This window comes from Anabas testudineus, chromosome 1, assembly GCF_900324465.2.
Source record: "Anabas testudineus chromosome 1, fAnaTes1.2, whole genome shotgun sequence".
In the NCBI taxonomy this organism is placed as follows: domain Eukaryota; kingdom Metazoa; phylum Chordata; class Actinopteri; order Anabantiformes; family Anabantidae; genus Anabas; species Anabas testudineus.
This window is the reverse complement of record NC_046610.1, coordinates 9498667-9518730: the sequence shown is the minus strand read 5'-3', so window position 1 is coordinate 9518730 and position 20064 is coordinate 9498667. Positions and strand designations below refer to the sequence as shown.

The window sequence follows — 20064 nt, the reverse complement described above, 5'->3', positions numbered from 1 at the left end:
GAGGGGTTAAAACCCAAAACCTTCAATCTGTGCCTGCAGGATTCATCTGCTGGCAAATCTGGGAAGAAGAGGAGGAGGAGGAGGAAGCTGCAACAAACTTTATAAGAATGAAACATTAGCGCTAGATTAATCATGAGTTTTCAGTTTTTGATACTTTAATTTAGTTTACATGTAATTAAACAATTGTAAATTATAAGAACTTGCAAATGCTGATTAGTAAAACATTTGGACATGATAAGAGAGGGTCTTGTGAAGTGAAATTTCAAGTAATAGTTTGAAATTTCATCCATAATCTTAGTATTTATGTTGTACATAAAATATTTGGTGCATTTTTACGAAATATTAAATACAATGTAAAATAAAAGTTGTTCTAATACCATTCCTCACTGGTAGAATATAATATTGAGTCAGTATAACTCAATATTATAGCTGTAAAACTGCAGAACAGACCAACATTTACTGATAAACCCAAAATAAAAAGGTACAAACTTGATCTGAGAGACATTAAACATCATTTAAAAACAGTTCTGCGAAACACAGTTTTAGCTCTTTTTTCCATTTTCATATATAAATTTCTTGATATTGTTGGCGATCCAGTCACTGAAGGCGGAAACACGGGTGAATACTGAAGGTTTCTTGTCTTTGATGCAGCCCTGAGGTCCGAAGCTGACCACACCGTGAACCTCCCAGGTTGTGTTGGCTCCAGCGGCCTCGCAGGCGAAAGGGCCTCCAGAATCACCCTGAGGAAGAGAAAGAGAAGCACTTCACAGGTAGGAAGGTGCACAAAGCATTACTGCACAGGTAAGACGGTGCACCAGCGAACATGTAAATCATTTCTGGGTTTAAAAAATCTGGGTTTGTGCAGACGAATGTCAGCAGGATGTTGTATAAAACTCCAAAGCCTCTTCAATGTTTTGCTGAAGTACTTTTCTACATCTCTAATCTTCCCATGCGCTTGTTGCACGGTCACTCATTATGGCAAACAAATAATGCTTCTATGTTCTTTTGCCCAATTACTCTGTAAAACTGGGCAGCCGTTTGTAATCAAGGCTGACTGATCACAAACAAAACAGCTACCAGGGTGTTACATAAAAGACAACCCAACAATTAGAGGCCAGCACACTTATATAAGTATGTGTGAGAAATGTTGAAGAGAATTTCAACACAAAGGACCATCCACAGTTTCCAAAGCTGAATGCGTCCACCCACCTGGCAGGCTGACTTAAGCTCATCTGGGGACTCGTACCCAGCACAGATCATGGAGGGTCTGAGGGTGTCCCACCAGTAAGCAGGTTTACTGCAGGTTTGGAAGTCAATAACAGGAAGGGCTGCCTGATTTAGCTTCTCGGACACTTTGGGGAACAGGTTACCTGAGATGGAAGAGTGAAGTTTATATTGTTGTAGAGAGAACATACATAAAGATTAATGCAATTACACAAATATAAACAGCAAATCAAACAAACAGCAGCACACTGTCGCCTGAAAAGGCTTTAGGAGGCCATCAGTGAGGCTGGGTGCAGGAATTATCTTACATATGTACATTACATGTCTTATAGGTCACATACATCAGTAGCTTATCTAGTATGCAAAAATAATGCTCCATATATTTAAATTATAAACTGAAAAATGCAAGTGACAGTTATTAAATTTGACTTTTGGCCGCCTTCCACCTTAAAACTACAGGTACTTTACTGGAGAGTCAAATGTTTGATCACTTCTACCTTTCTCGTCTCCCCAGCCAGTGACAAAGCAGGCTGTCCCTGCAGGCACCACAGCCCCGGGCCTGGGCAGACAGATGGCGCTGATCTCCTCTGTCATATTGACAGGCTTGGCCAAATGCACCAAGGCTATGTCGTTGGTGATGTCAGTGCGATCCTGCTCGTAGACAAACCCCTCGTGGCGAATGATGCCGTCCACCTTGTAGCAGGCCTCCGCTGAGGGGACGTCCATAGAGGAATTCATGTGGTGCTTCCCCAGGCACATGCGCCAGTAGGAGGGTTTATTCAGAGGGCTGGGGAGCAAGTGGAAAATTTACCACAAGGGAGAGAATTAAACTTACTTTTCTCTATGAATGAATTGCACACTGTTAACTAGGACAAAACAACAAAAAAGAGCTGCATTTAAACCTGCAGTTACAGCTTTGTGTTGTTCAGCCTGTGGTTTGGTGAATGGCAAACTACAGTATGTTTACCAGCTTTATTGATAATAGGCACTTCTACAACGGCATGTATCATACTGTAGATATATCTTACAACATGAAACAGTGAGCAGCCGTTAGGATCCATTCCTCGTGAATCAAAGAACCTCCACAACCGTGCATGTAAGGGATGGGAAACATTGGTGAAGCCTAAGAGAAAAGAAATACATTTTTCACAAAATAAAAGCTCTCATCCATCACCGTTAGTCAGTCAGACACACAGAGAAACAGGAGTTTAATTACCTGCATGGAGACTTGCCAGGGCCAGGAATGGGGGATCGCCTCCTCTCCATTAACCACTCTTGGGGTGGCTGTATTGGGTTTCACGGCTGGGTTACCACAATTTTCTGGCCAGTCTGAGAAGAGAAAGTAAGTGTAGTGTAAAGTGCCTCAGAGGCTCTATTTACATGGTTGGCCTCTGTACACAGGGCGATAAATCTTACAAACACCAGCATAATAGAAAAGCAAAACATAAGCTGACGTGCAAAGATATCCTGTATCAGTATAGCGGGAGTGGAGAATCAAAAGGTTTTTTTTTAACCAATCTTCACACACTTCGCCACATACAGTAACATGATCGCACATCAGAGACAGGGCTGCTGTGGGGCAAGGCCAACACTCACTGATAGTGATGTCATCCCATGGGTTAGGAGTCGGAGGGGGTAAAGTTGGGATTACACTGGCATCAGTGGTCCAGTAACCACGGAACCCCTGCTGCTGATTGGCTCCATTACTGAGGAAGCGAATGACAACTGTGTTGCTAGGTATGGTGAGGAGGGGTGGGGGGGCAAAGCCACAGAATCGACCTGAAGAACAGACAAAAAATTGTACAAGTTTCGTGTTGTAAAGTGACAACAACACCTAAAACACACCAACTAATAATGCAAACATATACAGTACAATACAATAATACAATAACCTACCTAGTGATGCCATGCTCTCTCCATTGAAGACCTCCACATAGTCAATACAGTTTCCGAACATGTTTACAGCTTGCAGCTCAAAGTGAGTAAAGACCACGTGCACACTTTTTGCTGAAGGAATAGTGATACGCCATGTGCACACAGACTGGGCTTGGTAGTCACTGGGCCAGTTGGGAGAGGTGATTTCACCCTGAGCACTGCTGTAACTTCCACCACAAGGAGCTGTGTGTGTGTGTGTGGACAGCAGGGAGGGGAGAGCAAAAAGAGGAAATGTGAAGAAGGAAAAGCAAGACAGATATTAGTTTTGCTTCAGTGTCTTGTCAGGTACACTTCTCCCCTCTCTTACCGTCTGTAGGATCCACTGCCCTCCAGGTGGCAGTGAAGCCTGTGTCCACCACCTTGTCGTTGGAGGAGAAGCTGATGCGAAGCGTGTTTCCATCGCTCACCAAGTCTTCAGGGGGTACATGGCTGCAGTATGTGCCTGAGAAGAGGTGAATATGAAAGAGAGACTTAACATGAAGCAGTAACCACATCAAAGTATCAGCAAATTCATTAATAGCTGGAGAGAAGAAGAAAACAGATATTCAGCACCCATACCTAGATTTCCTATTCTGTCTGAGAGGCTGACTTTGTCATTCATGCACATCTGACTTTCCTCCAGGGAGAAATTGTGGAACTGGAGGTGGACTATTTTGCCAGTGGATACTTGGATGTTCCACTGGCAACGGGCTTTGTTGTTGTAGCTGCCAGGGTAACCCATGGAGGACACGGTGCCACCTGTGCCAGTCAAGTCCTTTGGCCCGCCACAGCCAGATGCTACACCGGAAAGACAGAGGGTGAAAACCAGAAAAAAAAGAAAAAGACTTTGTACCATATTTAGTTTTTTTTGCAAAGTGGGTCAGTTTGGACCATCTGGAGTCATACTGTGCTCATTGTAGAGGTCTCTACGAATGACGTTTCTGATCCAGGGTAGGTAGGCAGAGGAGCGGGTGAACACAGACGGCTTCTTATTCATAATGCATCCAATGGGGCCAAAACTGGTTATACCATGAACTTCCCATGGACCACCTTCAGTAACCTGGCACACCAGAGGACCCCCTGAATCACCCTGTGACAAATCCACATAAAAGCAGAGATTCGTGAAATTCTGGTGAACAGAATAGTGTAAATCCATTAGATCAATCCTGTGCTTTTGTAGGTTTTCACCTGACAGACAGACTTGAGTTCATCAGGCAGGGTATAACCACAGCAGATCATGGAGGTCTTGACCTGGAACCACCAGTAATCCATCCTCTTGCACGTGTCATACGGCACAACGGGAAGGGCGACCTGGTTGAGGGCCTCAGCAACTTTAGCATTAAGTGAATCACCTGACAAACATACAAGTAGATTAAGGACACATTAAGTACAGCAGAGAGCATGTAGACTAATGAACAATTAATTATTACCAGTAGAAATTCATTATGAGGAGTTTGGTAGCGGATACAGTATATCTTACTTAATATAACTTTAAGCTAGTTTCAAAAGATGAGGCTACTATTTTTTAAGTCAGTGTAGACACGTGACTGTATGTATGTCAAATAAAACTGAAAGCACACCAGTCTCATCTCCCCAGCCTGTGGCGTAGCACTTCTTGCCCCCAGGTAAGACTTCTTCCTCGGAGGGAAGGCAGGCGAAAGAGATCTCATCGCTGGGTGTCACCTCCCCGTCCAACCTGACAAGGGCAATGTCAAACTCCACCGTGGGCACAGTGGGATATTGGAAGCCCTCATGACGATATATACCAGACACATTGAAGCAGTGTTCACTCGGCTCTGTGAAGGTCAGGTTGTGTTTGCCAAGACACATGCGCCAACGCTGCAGCTCATCTGCATACCTGGGGAGGAAATCAGCACTTTAATCAATCATAAACATACAGTTGCTCTTATTAAGGGCACTGTAAACCATAACCAAAGGTGTTGAAGCTTCATTTTACGTGCATGTGTAGATGGTGAAACAGGACGTTTACCTTATGAAGCAGTGAGCTGCTGTCAGTACCCAGTTCTTATGAATAAGGGTACCGCCACAGGTGTGAAAGAAAGTGGGCTCTGGACGACTGGATGGCCAGACCTGAAAGTCATCGAGGATATCAGCATAGTAATCATTAAAGATGATAAACACAACTGGCTAATGTTACTGAATTACTCTTCGATATTTCTCACCTGCATGGATACTTGCCAGGGCCAGGAGTGGGGCCTGGCTGGCTCTCCGTTCACTATGCGTGACACAACATTTGGAGGAATGACGGGCTTCCCACATGTACGAGGCCAGTCTGGAAAATCATTGGAAGATATGGTAAAAAATATCCTGTGTCTGGCTGAGTAATCCTGAATGAATTTGTTTGTGTGTTTCACTATACAGTCGACTGCAGCTAGCAGATAAGCAGCTTTCAGCTTTCCAATCTTGGCTACAGTGAAGTGTCTAATCTAGTCTGCATGTGTCCGCATAAAACACCACAATCTTGGTGCAAACAATGAGTCGAAAATCGCAATTTCCAAGTCATCACTGTGAATGTGAAGATACAGTATGTTTCTTTTGATCATCCGAGTATTCGATGTTAAATCATCCTGGTCACTCTTATCCCACATTTTCTCCCTTCCTCTTGGTTCACCCAACACTTTGGGCACCTGTGGTCAGAAAGCCTAGGGAGGAAAAAAAACCTAAAGGCAGCAACATCTATAAAACTCTATTTCACCAGATGGTTTGGCAGGAGCCTGGACCACCTGGGGCTCATCACCGGGTGAAGAATGGGAATCAGGTGACAGGCAGTAAGGAATGAAAGTGAAGCACTAAGTCAGCTCACATTGTGTTCTCAGCAAACCAAGTCATGTTGCTTTACTGCACATGTGGGCACAGAGAGGAGGAGGATTATGAAGAAGTAGTGAAGCTGAGAAGGAGCATGAATCAGGTGAATATGGGGTAGACCTCTGCAGCTTCTAAGGAGCTGTTAGTGTTGGTCGATTGGTGATTGATGACACTGCTGTGCTAAGCTAAAACTGTGTGTTACATACATTAGATAATTAGATTTAATGGAATGGAAGATCATATGTGTAGTGAAAATACAATATTTCACATTTGACACTGTGGGTATGATAAAAATATTCATCCACACAGTAGAGTAAACACTAAAATATGGTCAGTGACTCACATGTACTGAGAAAGTATTTAGCATTTTTACTTCATAAATGATAAAACTGATCATTTTAGTTCTTACTCTTCACTGCTCTAATTCTTTGGCCACAAAGGCCATCATTTTGAGCTTCGCATTATAAATAATTACCTTTATTACTTTGAAAAGTACAGATTAGTGCAGCTTTACTTGTAACACAGGGGTTTAATGCAAATGTTATAAACCGCCTCAGATACCCCACCTATGGTGATGTCGTCCCAGGGGTTGGGCTGGACAGGCGGCTCAGTGGGAGCAGGCAGACTGGGGTTTGTTGTCCAATAGGCTCTGAAGCCTTTGGCCTCAGTGAATAAGTCTGTATGGAAACGAATCAGCAGCCTGTTGCCTTTTGTCTGGATGGTACTAGGCAGCTTTGTACCACAAAATGGACCTGAAATGAAGTGAAAGAATAATTTGTCCATACAATTAACAGTCACAATAATCAGTGTAGATACAGTTTTCTTAATTAAGTTTAAAATGGAATTTTTGGCCTCAGTCAGTACTGTCATAGCTCCACACACCAACCTACCATGCTTTTGAATCAGTGCATTAGTCAAACTATTGATGTCGTACACCATTATGTTATCATAGCATTTGGATGTTAGAATATCTTTGGCTTCTAGGTCGAAGTGGGTGAACGTCAGTGTGATTTTTTTCCCCAAAGGCAAAGCGATGTTCCACATGCACTCAGCGTTAGCCTTGTAATTCATAGGCCAGTTCTGGGACGTGATAATCCCGGTTGCCTCTCTGGAAAAAGCGCCACAGCCATGAATTTCTGAAACAAGAAGATGAAGAAGAGACCGTAAGTGTAAAGAAGAAGTTACGGAATCTACCTGTGATGACAGGGAGTGTGGGAGAGAAAATATAAGAACTTCTTCATGACAAAATGCAGACATTGGTTTAATTTCATTCCCTTTTTCAGTTCTGCAGATAAATACTACAAATTTTACTTAGCTAGTAAAATATGACACAAGTCTGGTTATCCAACAGTGTATAATGTTTATAATTTTTATTTACATATAAATGCAAATAAAGTAATCAGATTCTGATATATGCATTTTACTGATGATCGTTGTTTAAGTAATACTTAGAACTTTTACTTCTTACTAATAAGTTTATTAAGCAGAGTGAAGTAATATCTTACACTGTCACACGTGGGGTCTCAAGTCTTTTTCTGACCTGTTATTTATGACAAAGGTAAAGATAAAGGTGCTTTATCTTGTTTTATGTGCTTCACACTGTACTCCGACCTGTTCCGACAGAGTTCACATGGCTTCCTTTTTGCTGCTTTTATAAATATGTGACAAAGTGTGACGGAAGATATTAAAGGGCAGCTGTGGCTCGGGAGGTTAAGTAGGCTGTCTGTTAACTGCAGGGTCAGGGTTCAGTCACCGTGTTGAAGTGTCCATGATCAAGATGGTGAACCCCAGCTTGTTTAAGTGATTCAGTTGTATGTTGTGTGCTCAGTACCTCCAATATCTTCAGGATACACAGCCTCCCACTTGGCGGAGAATCCTCGGTCTGTGAGGCGGCTGTCGGACTGGAAGGTGACAGATATTGTGTCACTGGCACTGACCACCAGTGGGGGAAGGATGTAACCACAGTGTGTACCTGAATATAAGAGTGAAGATGAGCAGAAGTAAAAGATAAAAACAGGTGAAGAGAAGAAGGGACAACTGTAAATACACACTGCTGTATGAGCCATATGGTGCATTCTGAATTCTCATTAATGTGATTTTTCACATGTTAAAGGGCCATTGTGCTATCTCTTTAAGAAATCTTAGCGCAATGACTTTGTCTGATTTTTAAAGGTTGTGTTTTCACAACAGATCTTTAGCTGCTTCCTCTCATTCCTGCCTTTCATTTCTCTCTGCATTTCACACACCAGTGTTAAAACTCCCATCACCTATCTGTGCGCATACACCTCAGTGCATTAGTCCATGAGAACTCAGCAGTAGATAAAGCTGTATCAGCCTCACTGCAGCCACTGAACTGAGTAATAAGGAGAGGCAATTTATAGTTCGCTAGGCTCTCTGCAAAGTAGATCCTTATCAACAGTTTTAGAGCAGGGGACATATATTGAGCCATACTGTAGTACTAGAGCTGTTAGTCAAGCAAAGGGGACCAAACATAAGCCAAAGTCCTCATATTTAATTACGTATTTGCTGTGCTTATATTATTATTCTGGGTCAAGTTAAAACTTCACAAATAAGCACAATGTTACAACAAAAACGGTTTAATTAGTGTGCATAAGTAAAAGATTAAGATATGGCTCACCAAGAACACTGTAACTATCTGAGATGACCAGTTTGTCCTCTTTGCATTGTCCAGTCTCTCCCGTGATGGCCATGTCAGTGATCTGCAGTTTAACCAGGAATCCTTTGGGAACGGATATCTTCCACATAGTGTTTAGGTGGGCGGGATATGGATTTGGGAAACCCACCGACTGGATCACTCCTTTACGGCCTTGGAGGATTATTGGACCACCACTTCCTGCTGAGTAACAACAGATGAAGTGTTGTTGAAAACAATATTTAATCACATTCACATCTCACTATAAAAAGAAGAGGGGAAACTGAATCAAAAGCTGTATCATCGGTGTGTATGTGTTTTCAATTAAGGAGGATCAGCTTACAGTGATACAAAACTGCCCCATGAATGGTTCATTATGTAGCACCTTAATTGGCCACTCGAGAAAACTGTCTGTCTGCCAATAGCTTTAACACGGTGATGAGTAGATAAGCCTCAAGGGGAATTTCTCCACTCCTACGCAAAGAGCTTCGTGCATTCATCCTTATTTGGTAGCTGTTGCCTGATTAGAGATATGTCTGTGTGCACAGAAAACTGCACGAGGAGGCATAGTAGTTATGTAAGGTATATCAAGAAGCTCTCCTTGGCCAGGAAACAACCCCCAATCACAGATAATGTGAGAACATAGATAATGAGATTACACTCTATTGTGCATCAGTGTTAACTTTCATTAGATAAGTGTCTGCACTCTGATACCACTGTTTTAAAAACTGATAACACATTGGAGCAGTGTTGGTGACTTTTCTTAAGAAGACAGTTCAACAGCACTGATATTAATGATGTTACTGCTAATTAAGGGAAATCAAAAAGGACTGAACGAAAGTAGACGTGATAAATGGTTTGGTGGGAATCCCTACCTGAAGACGTAGGAGGTGGAGTGGTTGTGGTTCTGGGGGGAAGACTGGACTTGAGGAAATTTGCTCTGAATCCTTTTGAGGTCAAAGTGTTGTCAGATTTGAAGCGGACCACCATTGTGTTGTTACTGGACACTACTGGCTTTGGCATCGCCCCACCACAGAATTTACCTTTAATGGACATAATGTGAGTGTTAAAATGGGACAAACATTGACAGACATTTGAAACAATAACAGCAATATCCCCAGATTTCAGTTGAGATAATTGTCGGGAATATGTCTGTAGATCATTTGTTCTGCTTTTACAATAAAGTCTAGTGTGACAGATTTAAATTCATTAAGTTTAAAATAGACTCCAGAAGATGTGTCCATTGTACAACTTCTCAAACTTTTAATTGAGTTCATCTTTTATTCATGGATCTGCACAGTTGGCATTGTTAATGTTGAACAAAGCCCACAGTCTTTTCTAAAGTTCCAACACATCCCTTTGCCTTGTAACCGAACATCCAGCTTTGAAAACTGTGCTGCTGGTTGAAAACATTGTGATATGTTTTAAAATCCCTGCTTAGTGCATTAAGTTTATTTAAAAGTACACTGGAAACAGTTCATGCTTGCCTAGTAAAGAGGAGCCAGCCTTGTTGCCATCGTAGATCTGAACAAAGTCTCCGCAGACCTCAGGGACCAGGTCAAAGGAGGTAAATGTCAGTTGGACCCTCTCACCTTCAGGCACTGTGATGCTCCACTAAAGGAAAAAAATATTACTCTTCAATTAATCTAGTAAACAGTCATATTCATCCCCCTCATGTTTTCCTGCATCAAGTCCTATAGAGCTGCAACGTGGGCTGCAGTGTCACACATTGCAACTCATAAATAAAAAAAGATATCACTGATTCTGCTTCTATTTGGACAGACAATGACTTGTCAGGCTACAGCACAGCAAGAAGAAATCACAATGACAGCCGCATAACACCATATGACTGTTTGTCCAAAGCCAGCATGTAAACCCTGACATCAAAACTGACTCTGATTTAATTATGCATTAATCACTGATCAAGACCACAAGCACTGTCAACACGATGTGTTCAAATCCATAATTCATGGATTTACTTCAAAATGCTAATAAATCTTAGTTTGTTTTAGAACCACATTCTAATACAATACAGAATATATTTTTTTAATATTTGCACCTCTGACGTCTGAGAAAATATAAAATAAAACACAAACATTGCCAGTTTACAGCTGCCTCTTGTGTCAGGACACATTGCTACTGTGAATTATGAGAGACAACCAAAACATTAAAGCTGCAGAATGTAAAATCAAAACAACAAGCTAAATGGGTGCTCAAGTGCTTCATACAGCTGTGGGGAACTGCACAGTCAAGTGACAATTCCCTGTGGATGTGTTAAACAGATGTGTTCATGCATCTGTTGGAGAACATTAAAGCAGCTTTAAATGTAATATTGGAAATGAATGCTTCTGGTAACATTTACACTCAGTTAAATATTCATAGTGTCGTATTTTTGTGTAGCTGTAAATCCTCAGATAAATGTCAGATTTTCCTGTGCAGCTTTACCTGATACAATGCTCCATTTGGATAGTTCTTCTCAGGGAAGCCAGGGGTCATCAGATCCCCCTGGTCACCTTGGAGAAAGCCACCAGCTCCAGCTATTTCTGGCAGGAGCAATGGAGGACACTTCAGCTCCGCTGAAACCTCAAGGATACCCACAATGCACCCCCCTCCACTCCCACCCACCCTCTTTCCAATTCCCTTTTCCTACACTTCTCATTATCCAGCACTCATCCCTACAACATTCACTTTCTAGGTCAGTCATATACTGTAAGACAGACATCCAATAATATACCAAAGTCAAGGCAATTTTCTTGTTAAAATTGATTTCTAGTCATCGTCTTACCTGCTGTTAGCTTTGGATCCAAAGCTTTGTAATGTGCCTTAAAACCTTGGTCTGTTTTTCTGTCATTTGTGTCGAAAAAGACAGTCAGGCGGTTTGTCAGCGACACCACTGGCTTCGGTTTGGTGTAGCCACAGTATTTACCTAAAGATGCAAAAGAAATTATATAGAAGGAGACAATTTAGTACTGCACAACTCCATCCTCTGCAATTAAATCGAAGAGATTGTTAATTTCAGTGGTAGAGTGAGGGGGTGTGTTGGTGTCCGGTGGCTAATAATCTGTCCATGTTCCATATTTCGAATTACAAATATCAGCTGTTTATTGTTGTTATGTCTTGTTATAATATTTAGAGTTGTTTATTTGGCATTTAGTTATATATCATTACCAATAAATATTGTGCCTTTTCACATTGCATAGTTTATTCCCACTTAAAACAGGGGCTTGATTAAATTCTTTCAACGCGTTTTTACCCATTTCCCAAATGTGCCCTTCTCATTCCAGACAAACATGATGTGAGTGGGAAAAAAAGTGAACTAGAAGAACTAGCACTGGAGTGTTTGTTACTGTAAGTAGAGCAGAGTGCAGTGGACCAGCAGGGCTGTGTGCTCACTAGCTGAATCTGTCCATGGATGGATGGGCTTATTTGGGCATCACATCAAAGCTCAATCCCCTTAGCTTTTTAGCTCTGCAGGCTGAGGGAGTTGGCGCAAGTGTGCATGCGTGTGCTCATATACTGCACATTTCTATCTAACTATCTTGAGTCAACACACTTTAAAACACATATCTCCAGCAGTCCCCCAAAGATTAAAATTGATTGGATGTGAGTTTTACCTATGATTCCCAGAGAGTCACGTAGTGTGATGAAATCAGCTATGCAAAGCTGGGTGTCCTCCAAAGCAAACTCCTCAAACCACAGATGGATCACCTGTGAGAGAAATAAGAAAAAAGAGGTGTTTCATCATTCTTTTGTAAATCTGAGAAGTCGATGAGAGAGATGTGCTGCTGAGGGGAGAGGCAGCGGTGTGAAATTTGAGTGCGTTTGTGTACATATGTGAGAGGATAGTACATGTATCCGCTGATGTTTATCTGGGTGGATAGACAGCAATAAAAAAGATGGAGACGTGCAGAGAGAGAAGACAAGCTGCGACTGCATCATGAAGGTAGGTTGGTAGCCATGTTAATGTAGAAAATAAATAAGCATCAAGAATTTAGTTTTCTCCTGTGTGTTTGAGGGAGGAGAGCTGAGGAAAATGAAGGAGACAAGGCAGCCATCTGGCCGGGATGCTGCCACTGCAGCTGTCCTCCACTGCTTGGCCTCACATAAGACTGTTTCCCCAACAGTAACTTGACAAACTCTACAGATTACTGATTAGACTCCAGGCACAAACACTAGGAAAGACCCCGTGTGAAACAGAGACATCACAGAATTGTTTTCATAATCATCGAAATAAGAGATGATTAGCAGAGTTTTTAGAGTTTCTTTTGATCTCTATAAATAAATATGTTTAAAATCTATTCATAAATGCTGTCTATTACTCACCTTCCCAAAAACTGACCTGCAACATCATCTGTCTTTGAATCTGAAGGCAACAACATCGACTATGAACTTTACATGTAGACTGAGGTCTAATGAAAACTGCCCTTTTTGCTTTAAGCTAGAATCTGATATTATTAGTCCTTTTTGATTATGTAAACCTCTGGTCAATCTTAGAAGATTAAATTAATAAGACTATGATGGAAGTAGCTTTAGCAACAGTATGAGATTAACTAAAAAGCAAGTAGGCTCAGTCTCCTGCCTTAATCGGAGGTGCCCATCTCAACCCTCTAGAGTCTTATTTAAATTACTTAATATTGATGCATCATTTTGAATTAAAAACATTTGTATAACTAATGTATTAAGATGTTTTGCACTAGAACGTGACCTATTTGAATATGTTTGATGCAGTGATGATTTACATTGTAAAACGTTATAAGAAAAATGAAGAGAAAAAGTGAAAAAGAACTTTTCATCATCTTGTCTGTTTCCCAAACAAATCACTAAAAGTAATTCACAATGCCCCAAACATGCATCCTTCTCTGGCCTCTCTGGTCTACTCTGCATCGACACAAAAATTAGGGCTGCAAAAACACAGAGACTGTCTGGATGGTTGATTCATGTCACCTTGTCGGGGTCCACAGTGATGTCCCAGGTGCAGCTCTTGCCATTGTCGTAATTGCTGGGATAGTTCCAGCTGGTGAAGGTGCCTGATTCTCCAGACAGCTCCTGAGGGCCACCACACCCTGATACTGGCCCTTAAAATGCATGAGAAAGGAAGACAATTGTCATCCAGTTATCTTTTGTTTTTACTTTTTTATTTTGACATAAACCAAAGTGTTAGAGGTTGACTTGATAAATGTGCTAAAGTAAGAATTAGGGACAGTGAGATTAATCATCTGCAGGGCACCGTGACGTCTACAGAATTTCCATGTAATAGTTAAATAATCTGGATGTTTTGGAAACAGGGTTGAATATACTTTGTGTCATCATCCACAGTAGCAGTATGTTGTCCCCTGTGGCTGCAGCCACTTCTGTTAAAGAGTCTGAATCACAGCTGTGCTGAACAAAAAACCGGGATAAATTTTGTCATTCAGAAAGAACATTACTGTAAACACAATCATATTGTTGTTCTGTTATGAAAAACAAGATGTCTAAGCTTTGCTTAGTTAGACCAGAATGTAAGTAAAAGTGTGTAAAGTAGCGTGAAAGTAAAAAGGTTTCGAAATCTGCTTCTTATTATTTTTAACATAGCTCAGATCAGATGATCTTGGTAAAGTTGCCACATGTCTGTACATATGTTTTCACACTATGCAGGAATTGCCCTCTCTATGTCAACTACATGTTTAGACAATTACTTGTGCTAAACGAGAGTTTTATGTGGTAAAATACCTGATTTTAAGACAATTTATGTTACTTATAGCTGAGCAGCTGCTTATTACATCTATCCATACATGTTATGAATAGGCAACCTCTAGTGGTTGTAGTAATCATGACACATACGAAGCAGAAAGTCAAGTGATGTAGTTCTACAGTGAGCAGGTTAGCTAGGAGACTTTCCCTCAGCAGACGGATTCCAGTGTTTTTTAATTCTGTAACTGTCACAACAGTGTTTTTGTGCCGAAACCTAACTACGTGGTTTCAGATCTAGATAATCAAAGAATTGTTCCCAGAGGCTGTTTCAAGTCTTAAATAACTAATAATAGTGTAATCTGGAGTTAATTTTAAGTACAGTATATACATAATCTAGAGGACCTCAGTACATATCAGGTCAGCTAAATGTAAAAATGGTAAAAGCACGCATGGAAGTCATAATTCAAACGGCTAAAGTTTCCACCAATCAATGAATAATGGATGGATAGTTATTTTGGGTTTAGTGAAGATTATCTTTCCTTACTCTGTTACTGACCCTTAAAATAAACAAAAGGAAATAAATTGCTTTTCCCTGCTCAGTCAATAATACTTGTACAGCTCTCATTTCAGATTTCTCTCTGTCGTTCTCTTTTTATGAGTTTGTCTACTACCACTTCTTCTTTACAGTGATACTGAGGACTGGTGCTCTGTTTATTATGCACATGAACACAAATTAACACAAACAATAATACATCAGCATCAGTACAATGGTGCAGTGTGTCTTCACCACACTGTGATTTAGAGACATGAATGTGTTTTAAGCATCAACACTCACCTTCTGGATGGGTAGGAGAGGCAGCCTTGTCAGTAAAGTACACGACCACAAGGCAGATGCAGACACCAGTCATGGCCACAAAGAGAAATATCAGAATCTTTTCCAGGGTGCTCATACTTTTGGATCGACCACCCATTTTCTTTACAGTCACCTGCACCCGACTGTGCGTCCGTTTCCAGCAATTCACCAGCTCATTACTAACTACAGCCAAGCTGGGGTGAATCTGAACTTTGACAGCACAGATGAACCTTGAGCTGACTCAGCCTGACAGTGAGATTAATGTGACTGATCCATAAGTAATACAGCGTTTCAACAGCGGGTAGAGTACTGATGCTGCTGGTGTCCCAGTCAAGAGGTTATCAGGATATGTTCCAAGGGAACTGATAGAAGCAGGAGGTAAAAGGCAGACCTCTCACCTGTGGCACAGAAATGCTGGTTTCACATGTGACATTGACTTGATTGTACTTTTCAAGGAGACAGATCTGTTGTGTCTACAAATCCACAAAGTCACAAACCTTCAACTGTGTCTTTTGTTCAAAAAGTTATGTCCTGTAGGTGGCGAAAGAACTCGACTCAGAAAAAAGTCTTTTCTGCAGCAGTACATCAGTGCTTTTGCAGTTTTCCTCATGTGTCTTCTCTGGTCCGCTTCCATAAAAGTTTTATGTTGAGCTCTTACTTACACATCATTAAGTCATAGAGTTAGGTAATGAAAATTGTGAGGCTAAGCGGAATTCCTGCAGCTGATATAAATGATCCTCAGTGTGGTTTTCTGTGGCCCCACTGATCCTAGGTATTAAACAATTTCTTATGTTCAATAGTTCCAAAATGTTTTTTTTTTACTTAAGACAAGATTGTTTATTATATATAAATAAATAAAACAGCACATTTGTTAAATGTCAGCATCCACAAGTGCTAAAGAAACCTGTTTTATCTTATCTCATTTATTTCTAAGCATGTCTATTAAGGCTCTATTTGTTTTTTTAATGTAACTGCAGTTTACAGTGCTGTGACTTTTAATTGATCATCACAACTGAGCAAAAACTGTTTTTTTCTCAGCTGTAAGCAACAAATTCATTATCTGAAGAACTGATGACTGGATGTTTTATTTATAGCTCTTTAATAAACTACACTCAGCATAAATTGTATTGATACTCAACAGATTTCTATCAGTTAACGCCTGTGATCACAGGTTATCAGGGCTAAAGTTCATGTCAGGAATTATTGGATTTAAGCAACGTGAGATTCACAGATGGTGTTTTTTTTTTTTAAAACTGATTACAGTTCTTTTTTACTACATTAGTTTGTTTATTTATTATCCCTTAGGAACTGTCATATCACAAGGATTTGTTAAACAGAGCTGTAATGGAGGGCACAAAGGAACTTGACCACAGTGGTGCCCTGAAGTTACATCCTGATGGTAACAGTTCATGTTTCAGCTCATGTTCCAAGGCGGAACAATTCAACGCCTTGAAGCATAAAAACTAAAAAACTAGAAAGGTTTTTTATCTCGCTCTTTGGAATGACTAAAACACTATAGGCGCCTTGGTTCATGCTTTAACAGCAGGCCTTACAAGAAGGATGGTGCAGGACAATGAGGCACTTTAAACCTGCTCTTATTTTTAGCCTGTCAGGGGCAGTGGAAACAAGATGTAAACACAAGATCATCACCTTTTAAGCTAATGTGGTGAACAAACACACTGTTATTTACTCATCTAGCAGTTATGGAGCATCATTGTTCTTCATAAACAATGTCTATCATAAGTGTTCCTTTCACAGACCCAACAGTTCATTTCTGTCTGTCTGCAGGTAAAAGAAGGGGGATTAACTTCCTTTGCAGCATTGCAGACAATGCAGCGTAACACAGGCAGTGTTGTAACAAAAGCTCTGAGGTCGGAGTTTCATCTTGGGCTGAATCTCCATACAAAGACGCTCGATTGTGTTTTATCAAAACCATCTCCTGGACTCACTTTAGATATATTAAAATCTGAAGCCTTCCATCTGTCCCCTTTAACACTATATTTTTCTCTCATGATAAGGACTTCTTCCATTTTCTCTCTGTGACAAAAGGCATTGTAACAAAAGCTGCTTATCTCCCACAGAAAAAAACAAATCATCCTTTACACAGTATCATAGTACAAATATATTTTCGTTGTCAATTAATCAGATATGCTGATATATGCTGTTTGTGCTTGTGTGTGTCTGTTTCTCTGCACCTTAACGTTTCCTCTTTCTCTCTTTGTCTCGTTTCTTTCTTGGTTTTCCCCTCTCTCTCTCTGTGTTTCACATTTATTGGTGTTCAGTTTGTTTTGGATCTTCTCGCTTCACCGAGGGACCTAAGATTTAAGGGCACATCTGTCAGCCATAATAAAACAGTCTCTAATGAAGCCAGGAAAGGTGACCTTTGCGGATGTATGTGTATGCATGCTAGTGGGTGTTTGTGTGTTTTTTTTTTCCAAAGGTGCATCTTTGTACGTGTATCCTTCGTTGCAAAGGTTCACAAGGCGTGTACTTGTGAGCTGAATGGTAACGGATCGATTATGAGCTCTAAAATGCTGCATACATGCAAGCGTAGCATGAATGAGAAGACAACTAACGAAGTGCTGAGGGAGCAGATAAAAAGGCACAAAATAGTAAATGTTAGAGATAGACAAAAGGGTACACTGCAGAAAACTGGAATTGTTTGATATAGGAACACAATCACAAGCCCAATGCTGCACCACAAACAAATGTAGGTCACATATTCCACAGGGAACTGAGCAGCCATCAGTAGGACGAACCTCACTTCCAGTCAGCCAACACAATACACGATAAATAGGAGAGACAAGCAGTAGCAGGCTTTTTGTGGAAGCCAGCAGAAGCTTTAATCATGTCTCTGTTTATTCTTCATTACGATATAATTGCCAAAGAGCCAAAGAGAAAGGAGCATCTGGGATGGAGAGAAATGGAGACTTGGAGAGAAAAATGGGGAGTTGGACAGTGAGAGGAAGGCACAGAGGGAGAAAGACACACAAAGGTGAACGCAGAAGAAGAAAGGCAATGAAAGGCAGCATAGAAATGTTGAGAAATTCAAAGTGAGCACTCAAATCTCCTGAGCAAGTTCAGAGTCGGGATTATGTAGAATTAAACAGCAAGCCACCTCTAATTAGCCAGTCCACAATTTCAAAATGTGATCAGTAAACAGTAATTAACCCTCATCCCATGATAGAAGTATATCTAATATGGAACAAATGACCTGTAAGTGGATAGACTTCATCCTGATGATGGCTCGATAAATAAAATGGCTTCCATCCAAGAGCTGTAATGTCTGCAGAGCTTTCTATAAGTGTTCCTATATATGAGCTGAAGACACCGATGTGTTTATGAAGCTAACTGGGTCACTGCAAGCAGATCTCAAATCCCAATACCGGGACTGCAACTTATCTGTACGACTTCAATTATAGCTCAGAGATGTTGCTGCTGCCCTGAATTCCCCCAGAATCATGAGATGCTATTACTGAATGACACGTGGTCGTGTTTACACTTTGAAATGTAAAAAAAAAAAAAAAAAAAAAAAGCATCAGTGTTTTGCTGCACTGGCACCCAAACAGGGCTAAGACAGGAAAGGATAGTGTCTCAACTTCTCCACTCAAGAATATGAACTTGGTGTTTTATTGTTTTATACATAACAACAAACAGTGAATGTTTTAAACCACACTAACATCCAGTTATCTAACAGACACACTGAACCACACGCAGGCCGTCTGCTCACCTCAAGTACCGGCACCATTAGTTTCCGCATCTCAGCGTGAGTCAGGGGAGGCCCTGGGGCTGTAACAGGGGACACCTCCTGCCTCCTCTTATGGACTATCAGTCTTTAATTTTAGTTTCTGACACAGCCTGGGATTTTCCTTGTTAAGCAGTAACACTTGAGAGATTATTATTTTGCTCACCAGCGGGGTGTCACTGCTGTGCTGTCACATTTCTAAGATACGCATATAGTGATTGTGGGTTATAAAAATATGGTTCTTTCTGCAATAACATACAAAATAAAAAATTAAAAATGACTCTACACTTTGACATTATGTTCAGATAGTTATATCATATTATTCATTATGGCATCACTCCCACTAGCAGAAATATAGAGCATTAATGGTGATGTGGAGCTTCAACACTGCACGATCATTTCTTCTAGAACCACTAAACTCAAATGAAAAAGAAAACTGTAGCATGTCAATACAGTTTGTATGCTCTTTTGAGACAGTACTCACACTAACAAGAACTTCTACAAATGGCATTGACTTAATATAATACTAATATTTTTTATTCACTAAAGGAATTAGTCAGATTCAGGAATTAAAAGCACTTTGGTTAAGGTTAGGAAATAATGTGGTTTTGGTTCTGTGGCAATCAAGTGCTGTACATACAGTATAAAATGTTCCTGTTGTTATAACATGATGTAATCTGTGAATATTTAACAAGGTTCAGCAGCAACATTTTGCAAGGTGGTAGATGCTTTTACTAAAAATATTGATGAACATCTTTTGCAAATTAGTTAGTTGTCAGTGTTAGGTGTGAGACTTGGTGCTGGATACCACACTTGCTGAAGCTAAAAGAACAGCAATGACACTATGCATTGTTTCTTAGTTGTCAATTAGAAAAATATGAAATATCTCCAGCCTGTTTGTCCGCAGAGGCAGAGACACAAGGAGAGAGTGAGATTGATAAAGGTCGCAGGACAAATTTGATCTCAGAACATTTTGTATGGCTCTGGGATACACAATATGTGCTTCAGACCTCTGGGTCAGCAGTGTGCTCCACTGCTGGATGTTTCTCACATAAGAATATAAAGTGCAGCTATGTTCCCAGGACATGTGTTCATTAAAACACCCTTGGAGAACATGGAGTGCACCGACAGGGAGCCGGTGAGGTGAATATTGAAAGCGAGCTGAACGCTGTCCTCTGG

The 20064-nt window shown here is 40.7% G+C and overlaps 1 protein-coding gene across 1 annotated transcript; it reads right to left on the bottom strand.

The window, feature by feature from the left end:
- Positions 1–542: 542 nt before the first annotated feature.
- zgc:154142 (CUB and Tryp_SPc domain-containing protein) lies at positions 543–15258 on the bottom strand. The gene is made up of 25 exons (XM_026359623.1): positions 15123–15258; positions 13562–13692; positions 12232–12325; positions 11403–11543; positions 11063–11160; positions 10105–10231; positions 9493–9660; positions 8603–8818; positions 7796–7936; positions 6855–7100; positions 6531–6716; positions 5322–5431; positions 5129–5229; positions 4719–4996; positions 4327–4490; positions 4045–4228; positions 3718–3936; positions 3467–3601; positions 3121–3342; positions 2821–3003; positions 2441–2553; positions 2253–2347; positions 1722–2011; positions 1210–1370; positions 543–740 (listed from the first exon to the last, which is right to left on the bottom strand). The coding sequence occupies exons 1-25, from the start codon at positions 15256–15258 to the stop codon at positions 543–545; spliced, it is 4137 nt and encodes a 1378-aa protein (XP_026215408.1).
- Between the last annotated feature and the right edge of the window lie 4806 nt (positions 15259–20064).